We start from the raw sequence: 18,909 nt of genomic DNA, 5'->3' as shown, positions 1-18,909 counted from the left end.
TGAAGGGAGTTTTTGGAGGATTCCTCTTTTTGGCGGCTATCATCTGAGCCTGTGTGCGGACAAGTCGTCCAGTTCCTGCGGCAGACAAGCAGCCCCGCAACCTGCTGCTGCTTCACTGTCTCCCAGGTGAACAGCAGCAGCGCCTCTTCTTCTCCAGATTTAGCGGTCCATTTTGGCTTCAGCGGACCAGACAATTTGGTTTCTGCGCGCCCGAGTACCCTTTGGCAAACTGTAAGCGGGCTACCTTGCGCCTTTAAGTGAGCGACTGTTGAGCTTGTGGATGGAAACCCTGGAGCCCCGCATTTCTTTTTTTTGCTTCTCTGACAGAGGTCCTCGTCCCCCAGTTAGCTCTGTCTCAAGGCCAGATCTAGGTCTGGTCCAAACTACTTTGGTTTGGGAATAGTCGAGACCGCCGTGCTTTTCGAGAGCTTCAATGCGTGTGCCTCGACGCAATCTGGTCCGAGAGGTCAGGGTCAGACAACCTCTTGGACGTCATTGCTAGCTTTGCGCCCTTCCAAATGACGCTCAATCAACTCAACTGAATTCAGCACGGCGGGACTCGCTTCGACTTGTGGAAGCATCTCAAGGCTGGGAAACGGGTGGGCTGCCGTCGCCGTCGCATGGAAGCCCACCGCTGCATCTTCGCGTGAAAGGTTCGTTTTGGGTTTTTTTTTTTTTTTTTTTTTTTTTTCCTCCCAGTAGAGACAAGCAGAAGTCACTTTTCTCTATTGGCGCGACGCATTCTCACTCCACATTCCGAATCCTGGTGAGCACGCGGCGTGGGTTTGATTCCCGCTTCAAGTATTACCGCAATAAAGCGGCTGACTTTATTTGCGCCGTTAACATCCTTAACACAGAAAATGGGCGGACGTTCCAAAAGAGACTTTTCCCGACGCGCTAAGTTTGCTTTGCGAGCGACGCCTCCCGTCAGCGGCGGCAAAGACGCTAAACGTGATCGTGCGAGCTGATATTTTATTCACGTCAAACATTGCAGTCTTCATGTACATTTCAACCCACGAGCCCCGCCCTTTTCAGCGCATCTCCGCCCGCCACGGCCGTGGCCCCCCGGCCCCTGTGGCGGGAGGGGGCGTGGCCTCTTGCCAAATGAAAAGTCAAAGCGTTTGTGATGTCATCAACATTCGCAGCCCCCCCCCCAAAGTCCCGCCGGGTGTGATTGACGAACCCCGAGTCGGGGGCGGGGCTCGGAAAATGTCCCGGGTGGCTTCCCGTGCGGGCGGAGCTATTTCAGACACCTCTCGAAGTAGGTGGAGCCCACGTAGCCGCCGCGCAGCGAGCGGAGGACGTTCTGCTCGAACAGCCGGCGGTTGGTCTGCAGCACCTCCGCCGCCTCCTTGTTCAGGGGGTCCTCGGGGTTGGGCTCCTGAAAAGGGCAACATCACGTCATCGGTCACGAGGTGCCCGCCGGCGGGATGGCGGGCGTCACTCACTAGAAAGAGATACTGAAGGCCGTAGATCAGGGAGTTGATCGTCAGCACCGGCTTCCAGTCCTCCCTGCAACGCACACACGGACAAGCAATCCTCACGTCTTACGGGACGGCAACCATCTTGTTTCGGTCATTCGAGCGCAGCGGGCGCCCGGGCCTTCCGACAATCTCAACGCGGAAAGACCTGGAATCTGCTCCTCCGAGACAGAACCCCGGTCTGATCGCTCGCAAGATAATGGTCCCAATTTTGGCTCTGCTCTTCTGAGCCGTGTTCCTTCTGGACCCGTCCCGCCGGACGTTGAAGCGTGTTCGCTACGTGGAACCCGGGGCCCGCGCTGAGAGTCGTGACGGGAGGCGGAATGTCGCCGCCGAGAAGCGCCGGACGAGGGAGGTGCCGTAAATCAAACCGCCCGACGTCGGGTTCTTTCCTCTTCTGGGCGGGTGACGCCGTCGACCTTCTGCAAGACTCCCTCCACAAACGTCGGTGCAACACACCCGGCGTCGCTTCTGGCTTTTGTTTGATCGCGAGAGATTCCAGATGGCCCGTGGTCCGGAATCCGCGCGGCTTGGGATGATTGGAGCGCAACCGGAAGGAGGAACACGCTGACGTTTCCCGAGGGAGTCTCGCAGAACGTCAAAAAAGAAACCGTTTGGAATACTGCGCAGAGTTTGTGTCTGTACGACACACACACGCACACACACGCACTCAAACGGGAAGTGAGATCACCTTAAGATGTTGAGGCAGACATTTCCTTCCAGGTCAATGTTGGGGTGGTACACCATTGTCTCGCACTTCACCTTGGGGGGGTCGTGAGGGTAGCCCTGTCCGACCTGCAACGCACGCACCTGTTGCCATTTCCGCGCAAATAAACAACAGCGTTGCCATGGTGACAATGAGAAAGGTCAACCTTAAAGCTGAAGACAAACTTTCCTCCTTTGTAAATGCCCTAAAAGGACAAAAAGTGAAAAGAGCAGAAATGAGTCCATTTTTAAGTCGCGTACACACACAGACACACACACACACCTCGTCAGGCGAGATGATGAGTCTGAAGTTGAGGAGGTCGTCGTCGTCAGGGAAGTTGATCTCGCACGTTTTTGGCAGGTTCAACTCATTGATATCTGAAAGACATTTTTTTTTTTGGGGGGGGGGGCGATAAAAGTTGAAACCCTGCGTCAAGGGTTAAAAGGGCTAAATGTACAGCGTGGAAACACCGGAAGTGATGTCGGCGGGACCTGACTGGCGGGCGTGAGCCGCTCACCTGACCCCGCAGGTGTGGTGACGTCACGGAGCTAATGGTACACTACACGCATGTGTACTTTTTCTTTTTTTTCCACGACTGAAAGCTAGCCCGCTGCGATTCAATCGCGCCAATATTTGTGTGTTGTCGTTGTTGTGAAATGAGCACACAAGTAGCGGCTAGCGCGGAGGGAATTAGCTTGTGCGGCTAATCGCTAGCTGAGCGCCTTCTCGCCTCTGACGAGCTCTCAATTGTGTTCGCTCCATTGCAAACAATTCAACGTCCACACGCGGCTATCTTAACCCCCTCAGCGCGTCCGTGTGTAAATAAGAGTGCGCGGCGAACCTTTTTGTATTCGCAGCTGGGCCGCGCTGGCTTTTTTACCGCCGGCTCCGGTTCGATTTCCTCCGGCAGATTCCTCGTCTTTCTTCTGCTGCTTCAGGGAAAAGAGCTTAATCATCTTCACTCGCGGGATGGCGCCTCCGATCCGTCCGAGTTCGCCGACCGAGTCGAGTCCGCGTCGTGTGCCGCTCGCTGGCTGGCTGGCTGGCTGGCTGGCTGGCTGTGGAGTGTGTTCCGTCCGAACAGCACCCGAATGTTGATCGAGCCGACCGGCGCACGTCAACCAATTACACGCTAGGCGCTAGCTTTAGCTAGCTAGCTAGCCTAGTAGTTACATGCTAACTGCGAGGCAGGGAGCTCGGCGGGGTTGGCCTTGTTCCGAAACTTGACACTCAAGGAATACTTTTATTTTGACTTATCTCATTCAATATATTTGTTTGGACCTCGCCGTGTCTACGGTGAGTCCACAGTGAGTGAGTGAGTGAAGCAAATTCTTTTGATTGCGTAGACAACTTCAAATCCCAGCTTGCATTTCTCTAGTCGACGTCAGACCCGGTAGGCGGGGCGGGGCGTGCGTGCAACGTCAAAACTGCAGAAAAGACAAAAAGTGTGGACACGTCATTGGTGGATAGTGACAGGAGGGCGCCATCTTGTCACCCAATTCCACATCACGTCACTGCCGTGCAACGCAAAATTTCCAAAATGTACCGTTGGGATCCCGTCGCAGCAAATTTATTTATTTATATTATTTAGTAGTTTTCAAGACACTCCGATACTTTACCATTGCAGACGGTACTCGTTCACTCCTCACTTACAACCTTGTGTACCCAGCGCTGCCCTGCAGGTGGCAGTCTGACGAGGTGTCACAAGGCCGTACGAGAGGGGCGGGGCCTGCGTCGAGTTGGGGAAACGCAACCAACAATAATAACAACAAAAATTGAATGATGAAAGCAATTTTTGATCAATTCACGGTTTACTTCTGTCCTCGTCCTTTTTGTTATTTTTTTTTTCGGGGGTGGGGGGGACGACGACGGTGCATCTGCGCACCTTGTCCACTTGGAATGGTCAAAAGCTGCCGCAGGCTGATGCAAGGCAAAGACAACATGGCGTCTAAACCATGTGACACGGATCTAACCAATGCAGAGGAGTGCCTTGCTTCAGAGAGTGTCTTGACTTTCTCTTCTACAGCTTTGACTTCATCACAATCAGCAATTGAGTTAGTTTGTATTTGCATGATGTTTCTTTCAACATTTACTAGCCTCTTCAGGGAACCGGACGGCAGTTACCTGTGTGACGTCACGTAACGCACAGACGGCAGTGGAGGGGACTACATTCTCTTGCGGAGGGATACCAGGGATTGGAAGCGAATGCACCCGGGAAGTAGAGCGCGTACGCACGCTGCGATGTACGCGGCGGAAGTCGAGAGAGAGAGAGAGAGAACGTGAGAACGTGAATGGGCTCGTTTCCCACCCCACAGCCCCCCCCACCCCCCCCCACTAGCAGCACTGCGCCCTCCGTGTCTCATCGATATCGATCTGTCGGTTGATCGATAACTCATCGGGTCCTCACACCGGCCGACCGGGAGCTCCGCCGGAGGCTAACGCTGGCTAGCGGCATGGGTAGCGCTTGAGGCGGCTCCGAACAAGGAAGCTGACGGACGACGAGCTAACGTGGCTAGCGGCTGGCTGCACGCTAATCTTGTTTCTAATGTGCGAGCCGGGAGCATGCGAGCCGATAGCAGCCAGAGGTGGGTGACGACCGCCGGCGGTGGTCGTCGGACTGCTCGCGCGCGACCGCTCGGAAGCCCCACACAGCAGCCGGGATGATGCTAAGGCTTAGCATGTTAGCCCCGGTTGCCCCTTTCACGTTTGGGGTGGGGTGGGGTGGGGTGGGGGTGCTCGTGTGCGAGAGAGATCAGCAACATCATCTCAATGTTCCAATGTGGGAACACGCGTGGGTTTGTTTCGCAGCCTGCCCGACGCTTGCTAGCTCGGCTAACAGGATGCTTTGTGATGTCCACCGATCACGTGACCCCAGCATCACGACCTGGCCCCTCATCTTCACATGAAATTGGCTAATATTAGCTTGCCTACTTGAGCCGGTTTTACTCACAAACTGCAAATTAGGTTTTTGCTTACGAAAGTCTGTGCAAACTAAAAGTTAAAGCAGTGTTTCTCATTAAAAATAACTTGATAAAGTGGCAATGAGTTCCATTCCAGAATTTTTTTATTGGTGTACATTTACAAAAAAATAGAATAACAGAAAAAAGACCGTCTTTGTTTCTTATTTTTCTTCATTTTTTAAATATATTGCTGCATTGCGCGCAATCTATCGCCAGTGAGCTCTTTTACATTTGTCCACATTTGTCATTTTTCAACTTTTTTGGGGGGGAATAATATGAGCTCCATCACAACACACGTTCCCAGTTGTCAGCATAAGCACCTGGGCCCGACCCACGGGGTCGATTCTGATACTCGCCAGTAAAAAAAAAAAAAAAAAAAAATCATCCGATGACTGATAATCATCTGATTAAAAGCTATATACAGTAGATGATAAAATGAAAAAATGATAAAATTTTTTGGTCATATAGCAACAAAGATTACTTAAAGATTTTACAATACACTGTCCTTTTGTCTTTGTTTAACACTGGTAATTTTTTATTTTTTTTTCAAAGTCTAATTATCTTATGTTGATGTGTTTAAAAAAAAAAAAAGAAATAATGGGGGGGGGGAACCTGATTTTGGCTCATTTGAATAGAGCTGATAATGGCCGGCGCATCATTCAGGCCCTAATAGGGACTATTAGACGATTAGTTTTGTCTAAACCAAATTATGCTTGAACATAAAATCCATTCCCATGTTTAGCTTTTACTCTCTTTTAGTCATTCCTAATACCGAACATTATTGCTGGTAGTGTGTTTGGAGCCTTACTGAGGGCAAATTTAGAGGAAAAAAGCAAAAAAAAAAAGCAAAGACTGTCGGAATGCCGTTTTCACGGTGCCAGAATAAGCAAAAGTGACCAAAGGTGTTTGTGACAAGACTGTGAAAGCAAAATATCGCATGAAACTGGCCAATGTTTGCTCGCAAGTGTTGTCTGTGGAGTGAAGAACGACTGTAGAAAAGAAAGTCATGTCGTTGACGTCGTTGTTGTTGTTGTTGTTGTTGTGCTTGCAGCTGACTCGTTGGGGGATGTCGGGCAGTAAGGCGCTGGGCGGGGGGGCGAGGCGCAGAAGGACGCGGTGCCGCCGCTGCCAGGCGTGCACCCGCAGCGAGTGCGGCGAGTGTCACTTCTGCAAGGACATGAAGAAGTTCGGAGGACCCGGTCGCATGAAGCAGTCCTGCCTGCTCCGCCAGTGCACAGCGGTGAGACGCTAACGGGACGTCGGCGCTCTCGGGTGTCTCCGCCTTTTCGTGGGCGCAGTCTTACAAAATCCTCCCGAGCGACGAGTCCAACTGGAGCAGATGTCAAAACCCAAATAGGGCTCTACAAACGCAAATCTCGAGTGAGATTCAAACGTGGCGGCCGCTCGTCGCTTGTCATTTTTGAAAATGTAGACACTGGCACAGATTTCTAGAAATATGCTGTTGCATATTGATGGATCATTTTCCTCATTTTGAGAAATCATTTACATGATCGGTGTCTGACATAAATGATCATTTATAATGAGACATCATTAACGATTGATTGTTTGTTTCTATGTGCCTTGCGATCGGCCGCCGACCGGTTCGGGGTCTCCGCCTACCGCCCGAAGATGGTCGGGAGGCGTTCCGGCACTCCCGCCGGGACCCTCGTGAGGACGAGCGGCTCAGGAAATGGATGGATAATATTGTTAACCGTGATTTGAGGAAATATCGTAGCCTTTCATATGAATCCGTAGCCAAGAGGTGGCCGACCTCCGACGTTCTCTCACACGTTCTTCAAATAGCGTCGGAGCCGAGTTGTAGGCCAGGGATGCTGTGTTTCCATGGCGACCGACACACGCGCATGCGAGGTGACTGACTGGAAGACGAAGCGAGTGGTTGAGTGCGGAGGTTTGGAGCAACGTGACGACGGCTGCGGGATGCTTGGGGAGGCGCTGGCGAGTTCGTACCATACGGTGGCTTTTTTCCTTTCCGTCCCGTCCGTCTCCTTCCAGTTGCTGCTCCACTGTTCGTGTTTGCGTAGCAGCCGGTGACAGATTTTCACAGTCACGTGTCTCCATCTTCTTTCCGATCGGACATCCGTGACCGATGGAGACATTTGAGTGTTTGAATTCACCATTGATTGCTTTTTCCCTCACCCGGGTCGCACATGCCAGCTGCCTTCGCGCGAGAGGCGGGCCACACCCTGGACTGGTCGCCAGCCAACGGCGGGGCACGTCCAAACAAGCGGCCGTTCACACCCACGGCGCAGGGAAGAACGTGCAAACTCCACGCTGGCGAGGCTGGATTTGAACCCGCAACCTCAGGACTGTGCAAACCAGTTGAAATGTTTCCGCTTCTCCGGTTCTTCACATTTGATGTGAACATAAAGCCAAGAAAAACTCATTTGGCAAAGTTGCGCTTTGGTGTTGACTTTGTTTTTGTTTTGTTTGGAGAAGAGCGATGCCACACGATGCGGAGTGAAAACGGGCCTTGACCTGTGACCTGTGACCTCTGTGTGCAGCCCGTGCTGCCGCACACGGCGGTGTGCCTGGCGTGCGGCGAGGCGGGGAAGGAGGACACGGTGGAGGGCGAGGAGGACAAGTTCAGCCTGAGCCTGATGGAATGCACCATCTGCAACGAAATCATACACCCCTGCTGCCTCAAGGTGGGTACGACGCCAGGGAAGGCCCGGGATCACAACATTTTGCGGGTCGAGGCTCCGGAAAAGCGTCCGCACGCCTTTCTGCTTCTTTGTGACATCAAAGGTTCCCTCGCCGCTCTGGCGCGCGCCCGTTCGCTGTGTCGGGCTCGACCCGGCCCAGAGGCGCAGTCGCGGATAACGTCGACAGTTTGGTCGTCGGCGTCTGTTTTTGGAATCGTCGTTTATCCGTCGTCTACGCAGGCCAGTAGTTGGGATTGTTTGCGAAAACAAGTTTCAAAAAATCGACGCCGTCTTTACGACGTGCGTAAACGGTGACGTCGCGGCGCATTTGCGGAAGGCTTCCCGCCCGGCGCCAATTCCAGTTCAACGTCTCCGTACCAAAACGGACTTTGGACCCTCGGTGGGGCAAAAGGAACATTCCGCCTCTCTCAAAGCAAATGAAAGCGCTTCTAATCAGGATAGAATGGAAGTATGCGGGTCCTCTGCGGGTCCAGCCTGAACAACGGGCGCCAAGACTGCAGCTGTTCATAGCATTTGAATGAGGTTGCAAGGGGAATTATGTGTACATTTTTTTGGGTGAATAAAGATAATGGGCTTCGCTCATTTTGTGTCACCGGTGTGACCTTTTATATGCATAATGGTTTTTATACACTCTCAGAGTGTGTGTAGATATATATATATACATATATCGATCGATTTTTGTTTTTGGTGGCTAATCTAAAAACAGAGCGAAATGATCTAACGGTGACTTTCAACGTAAAATCTGTCCAGAAACGTTAATGGTCTTCTTTTTGTTCTTTGCACGTTCGGTTAGCTGACGTCCTGCCCATCTTTTGGCAGCTAAGCCCTCCCCCCGATTTAAATGTAATTGAGGATGCATTAACATTCTTGCCGTCATTGTCGGCAAAATGGCAGCGCAACGAAGCTCTCGGAGCAGTTCTGTTCAAGCCTAAAGCCCGTAAAAGCCCGTCTGTTTCTTTCAGCCCACATCCGCTTTCAGATCACCTTTCTTAATCGTGGGTCAACAATCCAGCGTTCATCTTAACAAAGCGAGCGAGACCTCCGCACTTGAAACGTGATGTCACCGTCGACGCCCCCCCCCCCCCCCCGACACAACTGCTGGAAGGGAGTCTGATTTGTCGCTTGCCTCGCTCGCACACGCCTAACCCTAAACCCGGAAACAGGAGAGGTTTTGACAAAATCTGAAATGGGCGTCGTTTTGCACCGTGTATATCAACCTCCGGCTTTGTCCGTATCGAATATTGGGGAGAAATCTGACCCTCTCGACTGCAATGAGGACATTGAAAGGGCATTCTGGGCATTTTCAGCCCGAGTTAGCGTGCAAACCCCTTAAAAGGCCTTCACAGATGATGGGGGGGAAAAAAACGAGATGGCACGGGAACGTTATGTTGGCTGTCGACTGCGTGACCTTCACATCTTGTGCGCCGCCCACAGGGCCATTGGTTGACACGCTCGTGTGTTTGTGTGTGTGTGACGGCAGATGGGCAAAGCGGAGGGCATCATCAACGACGAGATCCCCAACTGCTGGGAGTGTCCCAAGTGCCACAAAGAGGGAAAAACCAGCAAGGTGCGTTGCGACGTCGGCGGCCTTCCTGCCATCCCTTTTCAGAAAGTGGGCTCGGGTGGTTCCGTACGTGTACTGCGAATCCCGTTCATCCAGAATCTTTTTTTCATTCCCAAATTGGGATTTAGTTGAGCGTACGGCTGAAACAAAAACTCCCTAATCGCTGTAGAGAGATTTTCTCACGGCTGAGGCCAAAAGTTCGACAATGACACAAATATTCATTTTTCCCCAAATTTGCGGCCTCGTTTATTCATGATGGTCATTTGAATGTAATGCACAATGTGATGAAAAGTCATCAGATGAATTGCAGAGTCGCTCTTTGCCATGGAGAATGACCCCCCCCCCCAGCTGCCATCACGTCAGCGATTCTCTCGCGAGAGTGCTTGAGATCATTTTGTCATTGGTGCCGATCTGTCGGAACGGCACCGTTAATAGGAGGCCGGTTCTTCAAGCTTGCGAGGGAATGGCGGCGAGCGGGTGCGAGGCGATGGCCTGGGGTCAAGAAGGTCAGAAAAGAAGCCGCTTGCCTCCAAGAAAAAACATCGGGGACGGACTTCGGACTGCCGTTGACCGGCCCGAAGTCATTTGCTTGGGCCATCTGGGGAAAAAAAGCTCGTCCGGAGAAGAAAAGGTGAGCGCTACCGTCCGTCCTGTGGGACGGCAACCCCAAAGTGTCCTGTGTGGGGTTGCTTCTCAGCCAAGGGGACTGGACTCAATCACAATTTTGCCCGAATCCTACCAGAACATCCTCCGAGAGCAACTTCTCCCAACAGCTTGCCACGAGGCAAAAGTGACAGTTTGGGTCCACGGCCAGGAAACGTCATCCCGTTGAGAACTTGCGGACAAACTGGGCGCCAGTTGCGGAGGTCTTGAAAAAGAAGGGTCAACGCTGCAAATGTTGACTCTTGCTATCCACTTCATTCAATTGTCAATAGAAGCCTTCGACACTTGCGATCGTGCTTCAGGATTGCAAAGCAGCATCCAACAAAAAGGCGGCAGATGTTGGGAAAAACCAATACTTGTGTCACTCTCAAAACTTTTGGCCATCAGTCATACAAGTGAAGCGTGGTGGGAGGGGCTGTGTTCATTTTCAACCGGAATAGAAGCAAGCAATTGGCAAAGTTGGCGCAACGAGGGAGGGGCCAGAAAGTCTCAAGGGTGCGCGCCCGGAGACCCGTGCAAGTCCGTTCAACGAGTTGCGTCCCGAGGCTCTCCCTCTTCGGGTTAGCGATTCCCATTTCAGCCAAATCTGCCAGCGGGCTAACAATTCATTTCGTCGAACACTCGCTATATTTATTCTGTAGTATGAATTGCAAGCAGCGGAAGTGCAACTTCGCTGGCGCGTCTGCCATCTGCTTGAGGAGCATTCGATTGGTCGGTCTGTCGCTCAACAAAGGCGCGTTCACTTTTAGACCGATTGGGATCGCGTCACGCTTGTTTCCCGTTGCGTGCGTAGAGCGGATCGGGTCAGCGTAGCGCCCGTGTGACCCGCCCCCCCTCGCCCTCCTCTGTGGCCGCAGGAGCAGGCGGACATCTTGGCCAAGCGCCGTCTGGACAACGGCGAGTTGGGCCGCTGGAAGCTGACGGACGAGCCGCCGCCCAAAAAGGAGGCGCCCAGGCCGGACGGCGGCCACAAGCGGAGGAAGGAGACGTCCTCGGACGGCGCCGGGCCCAAAAAGAAGGTCGGCTGCTGGCGTATGACAACATTTTCTGCACTTTCATTCAGTTTTTGTTCATTGGAGTGATTCTCCCCCCCCCCCCCCCCCCCCCAAAAAAAAAAAAAGAATAAAATCGCCACTTTGTTCACCACTCGAGCAACCATAATTGAGTTTGGAGCGAAATTGATGCAGCCTTCCATTTTTGTACGGCACAAGTCAACAAGAAAAGTCACAAAACGTAAATACAAACACGATCTAAGATTGACACAAAAAAGATAAAAGAACAATCGATCAAATCATCGAAAATCAAAAATCAAAAAACGGGATTACGGGTACAGCGAACGGACCGGCGGGGCACAAATGGACAAACACGCCTTGGCGTCCAATCTTCAGTCAAGTCAAACGTTCGTTCGTTCGTTCGTTCGTTCGCTGATGTGAGGAATCGGAGAAGTTGTCCGTGGCGTCTGCGCCTCTGATGCTCCTTCACAATAAAAGTGTATCTTGTCTTTCAGATGAAGGGCGTGCACGAGAAACGGCTCAAAAAGGTACGCAAAATGTTTTGGTGTGCCGGGGTTCTGTCGGGCTTCTGACGTGCGCTCTCGCCTCCTGCTTTGTAGAAGCCCAAACAGGAAGGAGCAGAGTCCAACGGCCCCCCCTCCTCGGCGGAAGGGCCTCCTCAGGGCTCCATCTCCTCCTCCTCGTCGTCGACGGCGGGCGACGCCGACATGCGCTCGCACCACCGGGAAAAACTGGAGCGCTTCAAGAGGATGTGCCTCCTGGAGCGCCGGCCCGACTCGTCGTCCTCGTCCTCCTCCAGCTCCGAGTCGGACTCGGAATCCGACTCGGACGACTCCCTGCGCGGGGGCGGGGCCTCCTCGCCCTCCTCGCCCGTGCCGGCGCCGCCGCCTCCTCCCGCCGCCCACGGCAACAGCGGCCCGGAACGCCCGGAGAGGAGCCGCAGCGAGCGAGAGCGCGAGCGGGACCGGCGCCTGGCGGAGTTGGGCTTCAGCGCCAGCGACGAGTCAGAGGACGAGGACGAGGAGCGCGAGGAGGAACGGCCGGGAGACAAGGCCCGGCGGCGAGGAGACGCAGACGGAACCTCGGCGCCGCGGGCGAGGAAAGCCGCCGCCGCGACTGACGAGGACGACCCGCCCCCCTTAGACAGAGTCGGGAAAAACACGCCCTCGCCGCTCTCCTCCAATCAAGCGGCTCTGTCCTCCTCGCAGCGCAGCAACGGACGCGTGTGCGGCCAGAACGCCGGCAGCCCGCTGACCAATCACAGACACGGCGTCGGAGCGGGCGGGACCAGGGGCGGCAAGAGTCGGCAGAGAAACTGCACGGCCTCCGTCCCCGCCTCCGACGGGGGGCGGGCGGGGGGCGGCCCCCTGGTGTCGGCCACGGCGGCGTCGCCCTGCTCGGGGACGGCGGGGGGGCGTTCGCACGTGATGAAGCGCAGCCCCCCTGCCGTGCCGTCGCCCCCCCGTCCCGTCCAGATGGAGCGCCACCTGGTGAGGCCGCCCCCCGCCTGCCCCGAGCCCAGCTGCCTGCCGCTGGACTCGGGCCGCGCCCACGTGATGACGCGCGACGTGTGGCTGCGCGTCTTCACCTTCCTCGGCCAGCGCGAGCTGTGCCTGTGCATGCGCGTCTGTCGCACCTGGAGCCGCTGGTCAGTCCGTCCGCCCGCCCGCCCGCCCGCGAGTCCTTCCCAACCGTTCGTGAGCCAGGACCAGAGTTCACAGAGTTCCTGTTCCTGTTCCTGTGGAAACGTGCCAACTTCATGTCGTTTGTCATTGCGGACCCCAAATTCGTCGCTTTTCCCCGTTTTACGGCACGTCCCCAAAAGTGGCCTTGTCAATTCAAGAGCATCGGCGATGTCAAAACACGTCTTTTCCCGCTCCGTCCGAAGTCGGGCGAATCTTTTTTCCGAGGCGGCACGGCGGTTGGGAACGGCCGCTCCGGTCCGATGGCAAAAGTCCAAAGTGACCGACCGGGCCCGGTGTGACCGCGCAGGTGCTGCGACAAGCGTCTGTGGAGTCAGATCGACCTGAGCCGACAACGCTCCATCACGCCGCCCATGCTCAGCGGGATCATCCGCCGGCAGCCCGCCTCGCTGGACCTGGGCCACACCAACATCTCCAAGAAGCAGCTGACCTGGCTCATCAGCCGCCTGCCAGGTCTCGCTCGGCATGGCGGGGAAAACATTTCACTCCAACGCGTTTTCTCGGGTGCTCGGCTGCCGGTTACTTTTCTGTCAAACGCGGCCCGTTTAGCCGTTCCGATTTCCGCCCGACGACTTGGCAGCGAAGGGCGCGTTTCTCGGACCGGACGGCTCGTCGAAATGGAAGACTCCCCGTTGGCGACCCTTCCGGCCGACTTTGCTAGCGGCGATGATTTTCTTTTTTTTTTTTTTTTTTTTTTTTTGTAACTACCCGACGACGGTCGCGATACGCGTTGCTATCGATTTATCTCGATGTTTGCGTGTGTTGCTCCAGGCCTGGCGGAGTTGACGGTGGCGGGCGTCGCGTGGCCGGCGGTGTCGGCGCTGTGCCAGGGCGTGCGCTCGTGTTTGCGCGTGTTGGACTTGAGCGGCGTGGACGACTTGAAAGATGCGCACCTGAGAGAGCTCCTGGCTCCGCCCTCTGACAGTCGGGCAGGTGAGTGCGCCGCACGTCGCTCCCGTCGTCGGCGTCGAAAGAAGCGAGAAATGATTTTGGTAGCGATTAGGAAGTCGGAATCGGTGACTCGATCGCGCGTTCGGTCGTCGGCTCGTTCCCGACTCTGCAGTGGAACCTCGCTCGTGACAATTTCTTTCTTTTTTTTTTTTTTTTTTGGTCTCTTGTTGATGGGACGCTTTTGCCTTTAGGCTCTAAGAGTTGAGCGCTAAAATGCTTCTTTGGGCCGATTAGCGTCAGCTCTTTTGGAAGATGAGAGCGAAATCTGGTTTGGACGGTCGCTGCGTTGGTAATCACTGCCCGTTTTTCTGGCCGACGGAGTCGTCTCTTTAAGAATCCCTCCGTGTGATCGGTGACACAGCTCGCGGCGGCGGCACGGAGCCGCGAGCCGGCCGCTTCCACAACGTGACGGAGCTGCGGCTGTCCGGGCTGGACCTGACGGACGCGGCGTCCCGCCTCTTGGTGCGCTTCGTGCCGCGCCTCGCCAAGCTGGACCTCAGCCACTGCGCCAACGTGTCGGACCACAGCGTCGCCACGCTGGCCGCGCCCGCCTCGCCGCTCAGACACACCCTAACGCACCTCAACCTGGCAGGTAACGCCGGCGACGCCACAGGCGCGGTCAGCCTCCGTCCGCCGTTTGGATTTTTTTTTTTTTTTTTTTTTCCTTCCGCTCGATTTGGAACAATCGATCAGCGACCATTTCCACGGTCGTTTCCCCTTCAAATGTTTCAAATCCTGCCGACCAGTGAATATTCTGCAATTTGTGTGGTCGTCGACGAAAGCAGGCTGCGCTTCTGGAACCCTTTTGATCTTCTTCTGGTGGATGTTCAAGGCCGAACCCATCAGAATCCGAAATAATTGATGGAAAAAATAGCGGGTTTCATCTGCATGTTCTCCCCGTGCATGCCCGCGTGGCGGCTTTTCTCCGGGTGGGCACTCGGCTTTCCTCCCACATCCCCAAAACGCGCTCGCATTCATCGGAGACTCGAAATGGATGTGATCGCGGGCGCCAACGGTCTTTCGTTTGTCTCCGTGCCCTGCGATTGGCCGACGACAGCTGGGATTGGCCGCGGCGCTCCCGCGTCCCCGGTGGGGATAAGCGGCTCGGGAAATGGATGGTTGTAAACATTCAAATTAGGACTTCAAAATGTGAAAGTTGCGAAAACTCCCAACAATCGGCGGAGGCCGACCGTGTTATCGGCGAGCGGTCGAAGTGTCGTGCGTCACGTGAGCAGGTCGTTTGCGTTTGTGCGTGCCAGGTTGCGTGAAGGTGACGGAGCAGAGCGTCCCGTTGTTGCGCCGCTGTCCGTCCCTGCAGACGGTGGACCTTCGCTCGTGTTCGCTCCTTCCCGCCGAAGCCGGACAACTCCTGTGCTTCCCGCCGCAGGCGTCCTCGTCTTCTTCCTTGTCGGCTTCCTCTGCCGCCGCCGCCCTAGCTGCTTCCACTTCCTGTCCGCCTGAGGACAGGACGCTGCTCAAGAACAGCTAAATGCTAACGCTAAGGGTCCCGCGGCATCTTGGGACATTTGAGGACACGACAGGTGAGGAGGAAGAGAATAAGAAAAGAAGCGTGTCGGCCACATACCTCTGAGCATGTACATATTCGCTCTGTGTACAAATGTATGTGCGTGTATTATATCTCGAGTTTCGTGCACACCTCAAGAGACCCTCGCGTGCCCCCCGATTCAAGTGCTGATCAGCTGCACAACCGCAGGAAGTCTTCATCCACGACAGCAACATGTCAACACAACCTTGTGCTAAGCTAAATCGTAGCGCCACCGATGCTAAGCTAAGGGAAGTTAGCCTCGCGGATGAGTCGGGAGTCGGGATGAATGAAGGATTCTGTAGGCACGAAGTACGTTTAGAATCTTTTGGCCTTTCCCGACCGGCTCGCCGCTCTGGAGAAAACAAATTGAGCGACAGTTTCAGAACCTCCCGCGAGCGATGTGAAATTCAGAAACGATGAACGAGTCCCAGCACGGCAATCGCGGTCCAAACAGATTCCTAGTTTGAACCGACTACTTTCAACCAGACTCGGAATTCGGGTGAAACGTTGTCAACGTCGCTGTTTGAAGGAACTTGAAAGAACGCCATCGCTAGCTGAGCACAAAGATTGGCTGTGTTGGCTTTTCCTCCTTTACAACAGTAATTGAAGACGAGTAAAACAGCATTTTAGTCGGGAGAAGTTTCCTGCTAAGCTAGGCTAATTAGCTCATATCCCCCCCTAATTTGCAGTTGAAGCCAGAAGTTTCCATACAGTTTGCAAAGTCACATCAGACTAAACCTCTCCTGATTGTCGGTTTTGTTTTTTGCCACCACCCTCGTGCGAAAGAGAATTGGCTTATTTATTGAGTCGGGTTTTGTCGCTCGCATACGCCTTTTTTTTCCCCCCCACGGGATTCAGATCGAGGCCACTCCAAGACCTCGACTTTGTTATCCTCCAGCCTCTTTTGCTAGTACGCTTCGGTTTATTTGCACCTACGTTTTAGCTTGCAGGCTGATGTCTGGAGATGCTGGTTTCATGTCCTTTGTCTGTTTTATGAAGAGCGCTGGGGAAAAACCTCCGCGCTTCACAGTTGGGACGGTGTTCTCAGGACTACGAGCTTCCCCCTTTTTCCTCCAGCTGTAATCTTGGTCCATCACGGCGCAGGACACGTCTCCCGTCGTTAAGACCTTTGTCTTGGTGGTTGGTGTTTGCAAACAGTAATGTGTATTTTTTAGGTTTCTTTAGCAGTAATGGCGGTGGCGCAGCTGTACACCATTGGTCCGGGGTTCAGTTTGCGTGACTTTTCTCCGGGCACTCCTCCCACATCCCAAAAACGGGCATTGATTGGAGACGCTAAATTTCCTCCAGATGCGATCGTGACTGCGACTGTGTCTGTCCGTGTGTGCTTCCAACCAGTTGAGGGTGGACCCCGCCCGCTCCTGCCCGATGACAGCTGGGATAGGCTCCAGCGCTCCCGTGACCCTGGTGAGCATAAGCATCTTAGAAAGTGGATGGATGGCTAGCAGCATTGGCTTCATTCTAGTTTAGTGGCCTTTCAGCCCATGCCAGCGCAGTTCTCGTCTCACTGTGGATAAGGACACTTTCTTCACAGGGTCCTCGGGATGATTGGCACATTTCGGAGCAAAACACGTACATTTCCGGCATACGGTGCTCGTCCGTCTTCTTCCTAAGCGGTGTGACGCTCGGACATTCCCACGTTTAAATGTGCATCTAATCCGAACAGATGAGGAAATTCCACCCAAGGATGAGCCAGACTTGTGGGGCTCCACTGATCCTTTCTCTGATTTTCTGGCTGATTTCTTTTGATTTCGACCAGGGAAGCAGAGTGCTTGAGCTGTGGCCTCAATTACATCCCCAGGTGTGCCTTGTCAGTTCACCGATAACTAAGAATTTTCATTACGGTGGCATCGAACAAAATGATATATGCTCGGTGGTCCCGAGTGACCTGAAACACAGGAGCGGCTCAGTCTGGTCGGACTACAAAGACCGTCAAGCGTGTGGGTTGCGCTCGAGCTTTTTTTCTCCCTCCGGAGCGACATCTGCTAGCTTTCAGCGACTCGCCGTTCCACGCCAATTTCATCCTGTATTCCGTCAACTTGACAGCAGATGAGCTGCTTTCTCTCGGCGCTACGTGTTAGCTAACAAAAGGAGATGCTTTGCTAGCTAGTTAGCGTGTCAGCAAACCAGGGTCCTTTAGCTAACGTTTGACTTTCCACTCTACAGGTCAAAAGTGTGAAGAATCAGTGGACCGCAAACAACAAAAGCTTCCCAAAAGTTGAAATAAGCTTTATTTTTTATTGTTTACTCAAGTCTTTGACTGTTGGCGGGACAAAACTGTGAAAAAGGGTGGCCGTCGGGCAGCAGCCTTTCCAAACGGTTCTTATTTCCACCGTGCTGTGCCACCGATTTTGGTTTGGAGGGGGGTAATTGCTGCCGCACCAGAACAAAAATTCACCGTCACAATTTGTCGAAACATTTCACATGACACGTGCTAAGTTATCACATTCAAATGTGCCGAGTTTAACTTTGGCGTTCGGCTAATCAAAACGAAGGATTTCTTTCAAGTTTAGGTCACCGGTGTGGCCCGTTGAAGAGATGGTGCGTCTTCAATCTTTTGAAATGCCTGGGCTTCTTTTTTGAAACAGTATTCCAGAAGCGTTACGAGCTCGCTGTTTGTAACTTTCCTTCATACGACAAAAAAAGAAGCCCAATATACGTTGATTGGCCTCTGCCAGTGATGTGAACCAGAAGAAATGAGTTTTGTTTTGCCAAATGCAAAAGTGAATCGTGTGACGATGTGAAAGGTTTTTAAACGTGAACCATCGCGTAATATCATATTGAACCTGTTTGGAGAGAGAAATGTATCTTGTTGAAACACAAAAGTTCATCGCGTTGTAACGTGATGCGCAACGATTGTTTGGTGGGTGGCAGCAATGCGCTTCTGGAAACTCATGCTTTCATTGTGTGCGTGTTTGTTTTGTTATGTTTTGTTTTTTTTTCAATATCTACTCCCCCCCCCCCCCCCCCCAGCTTTCCCCGTCTTGTGCAGCTCAGCGTCCCAGCTGCCCGGCAACAAGTGTGGAGATGAAACCAGATTGGACGAAGGTCCTTCTATTAAAGCGCTTATCAAATTCGCTGTACGCGCTGAATTTACCGCGTCTTGATGGATGTTTTCTAATGCACTGGATCATGAGGACCTTCATCCTCCATTGCCAAAAGTTGTTTTTTTTTTGTGAAAAGGGGCATTTTTAAACAGTTTTTTTTAAATATATATATATATATATATATACTTTTTCCATAATTATTTTATGTTGTGAAAATGAGGAGGGATGTAGGAAGACAAAAGAGCAACTCAAGGCAGCTATGACATATGAGTGACTACTGTAAAACTAATAAAGAGGCAATGAGTTCATTTTTATTCCTCTGCAATTTATTTCTTTTAACATAGCAGACTTCTTACCTTACTACTACTTACCACCTGGATGCGTTCATTTGGCACACATGCAACTCATGATTATCACAAACCGATAATAAACACGTAAACAAATAATCACGCGCTATTAAAAACAACCTATCACGCGAAAAATAAATCAAAATGCTAGTAGGATAATATGCAAGTATTTTGGCTGAGAAAAAAAAAAGGGATGCACTCCCGCGACACACGTGAGGATAAGCGG

At 53.1% G+C, this 18,909-nt stretch overlaps 2 protein-coding genes across 6 annotated transcripts; one reads left to right on the top strand and one right to left on the bottom strand.

The window, feature by feature from the left end:
- Window positions 1–954: 954 nt before the first annotated feature.
- Window positions 955–3,564, bottom strand: ube2m (ubiquitin conjugating enzyme E2 M). Its single transcript, XM_061846761.1, has 6 exons — window positions 3,029–3,564; window positions 2,470–2,564; window positions 2,354–2,392; window positions 2,173–2,276; window positions 1,449–1,512; window positions 955–1,381 (listed from the first exon to the last, which is right to left on the bottom strand). The coding sequence occupies exons 1-6, from the start codon at window positions 3,141–3,143 to the stop codon at window positions 1,241–1,243; spliced, it is 558 nt and encodes a 185-aa protein (XP_061702745.1). The 5' UTR covers window positions 3,144–3,564; the 3' UTR covers window positions 955–1,240.
- Window positions 2,597–18,649, top strand: zgc:158376 (uncharacterized protein LOC100101643 homolog). Of its 5 annotated transcripts, none has more exons than XM_061846751.1 (12): window positions 2,601–2,741; window positions 6,199–6,387; window positions 7,670–7,813; window positions 9,312–9,398; window positions 10,916–11,077; window positions 11,566–11,598; window positions 11,671–12,719; window positions 13,064–13,227; window positions 13,546–13,707; window positions 14,087–14,317; window positions 14,985–15,266; window positions 18,263–18,649. In XM_061846751.1, the coding sequence occupies exons 1-11, from the start codon at window positions 2,739–2,741 to the stop codon at window positions 15,212–15,214; spliced, it is 2,454 nt and encodes an 817-aa protein (XP_061702735.1). In that variant the 5' UTR covers window positions 2,601–2,738; the 3' UTR covers window positions 15,215–15,266; window positions 18,263–18,649. The 5 variants fall into 5 exon arrangements, with proteins under 5 accessions (XP_061702738.1, XP_061702737.1, XP_061702735.1 ...); XM_061846750.1 differs by having other exon boundaries at window positions 17,456–18,649; XM_061846752.1 differs by lacking the exon at window positions 2,601–2,741 and adding an exon at window positions 3,875–4,772 and having other exon boundaries at window positions 17,456–18,649.
- The last annotated feature ends 260 nt before the right edge of the window (window positions 18,650–18,909 follow it).

Source organism: Syngnathoides biaculeatus, chromosome 16, assembly GCF_019802595.1.
Source record: "Syngnathoides biaculeatus isolate LvHL_M chromosome 16, ASM1980259v1, whole genome shotgun sequence".
NCBI classification, from domain to species: Eukaryota; Metazoa; Chordata; class Actinopteri; order Syngnathiformes; family Syngnathidae; genus Syngnathoides; species Syngnathoides biaculeatus.
Note: the sequence above shows the minus strand (reverse complement) of the source record. Positions and strands in the feature narration are given on the sequence as shown.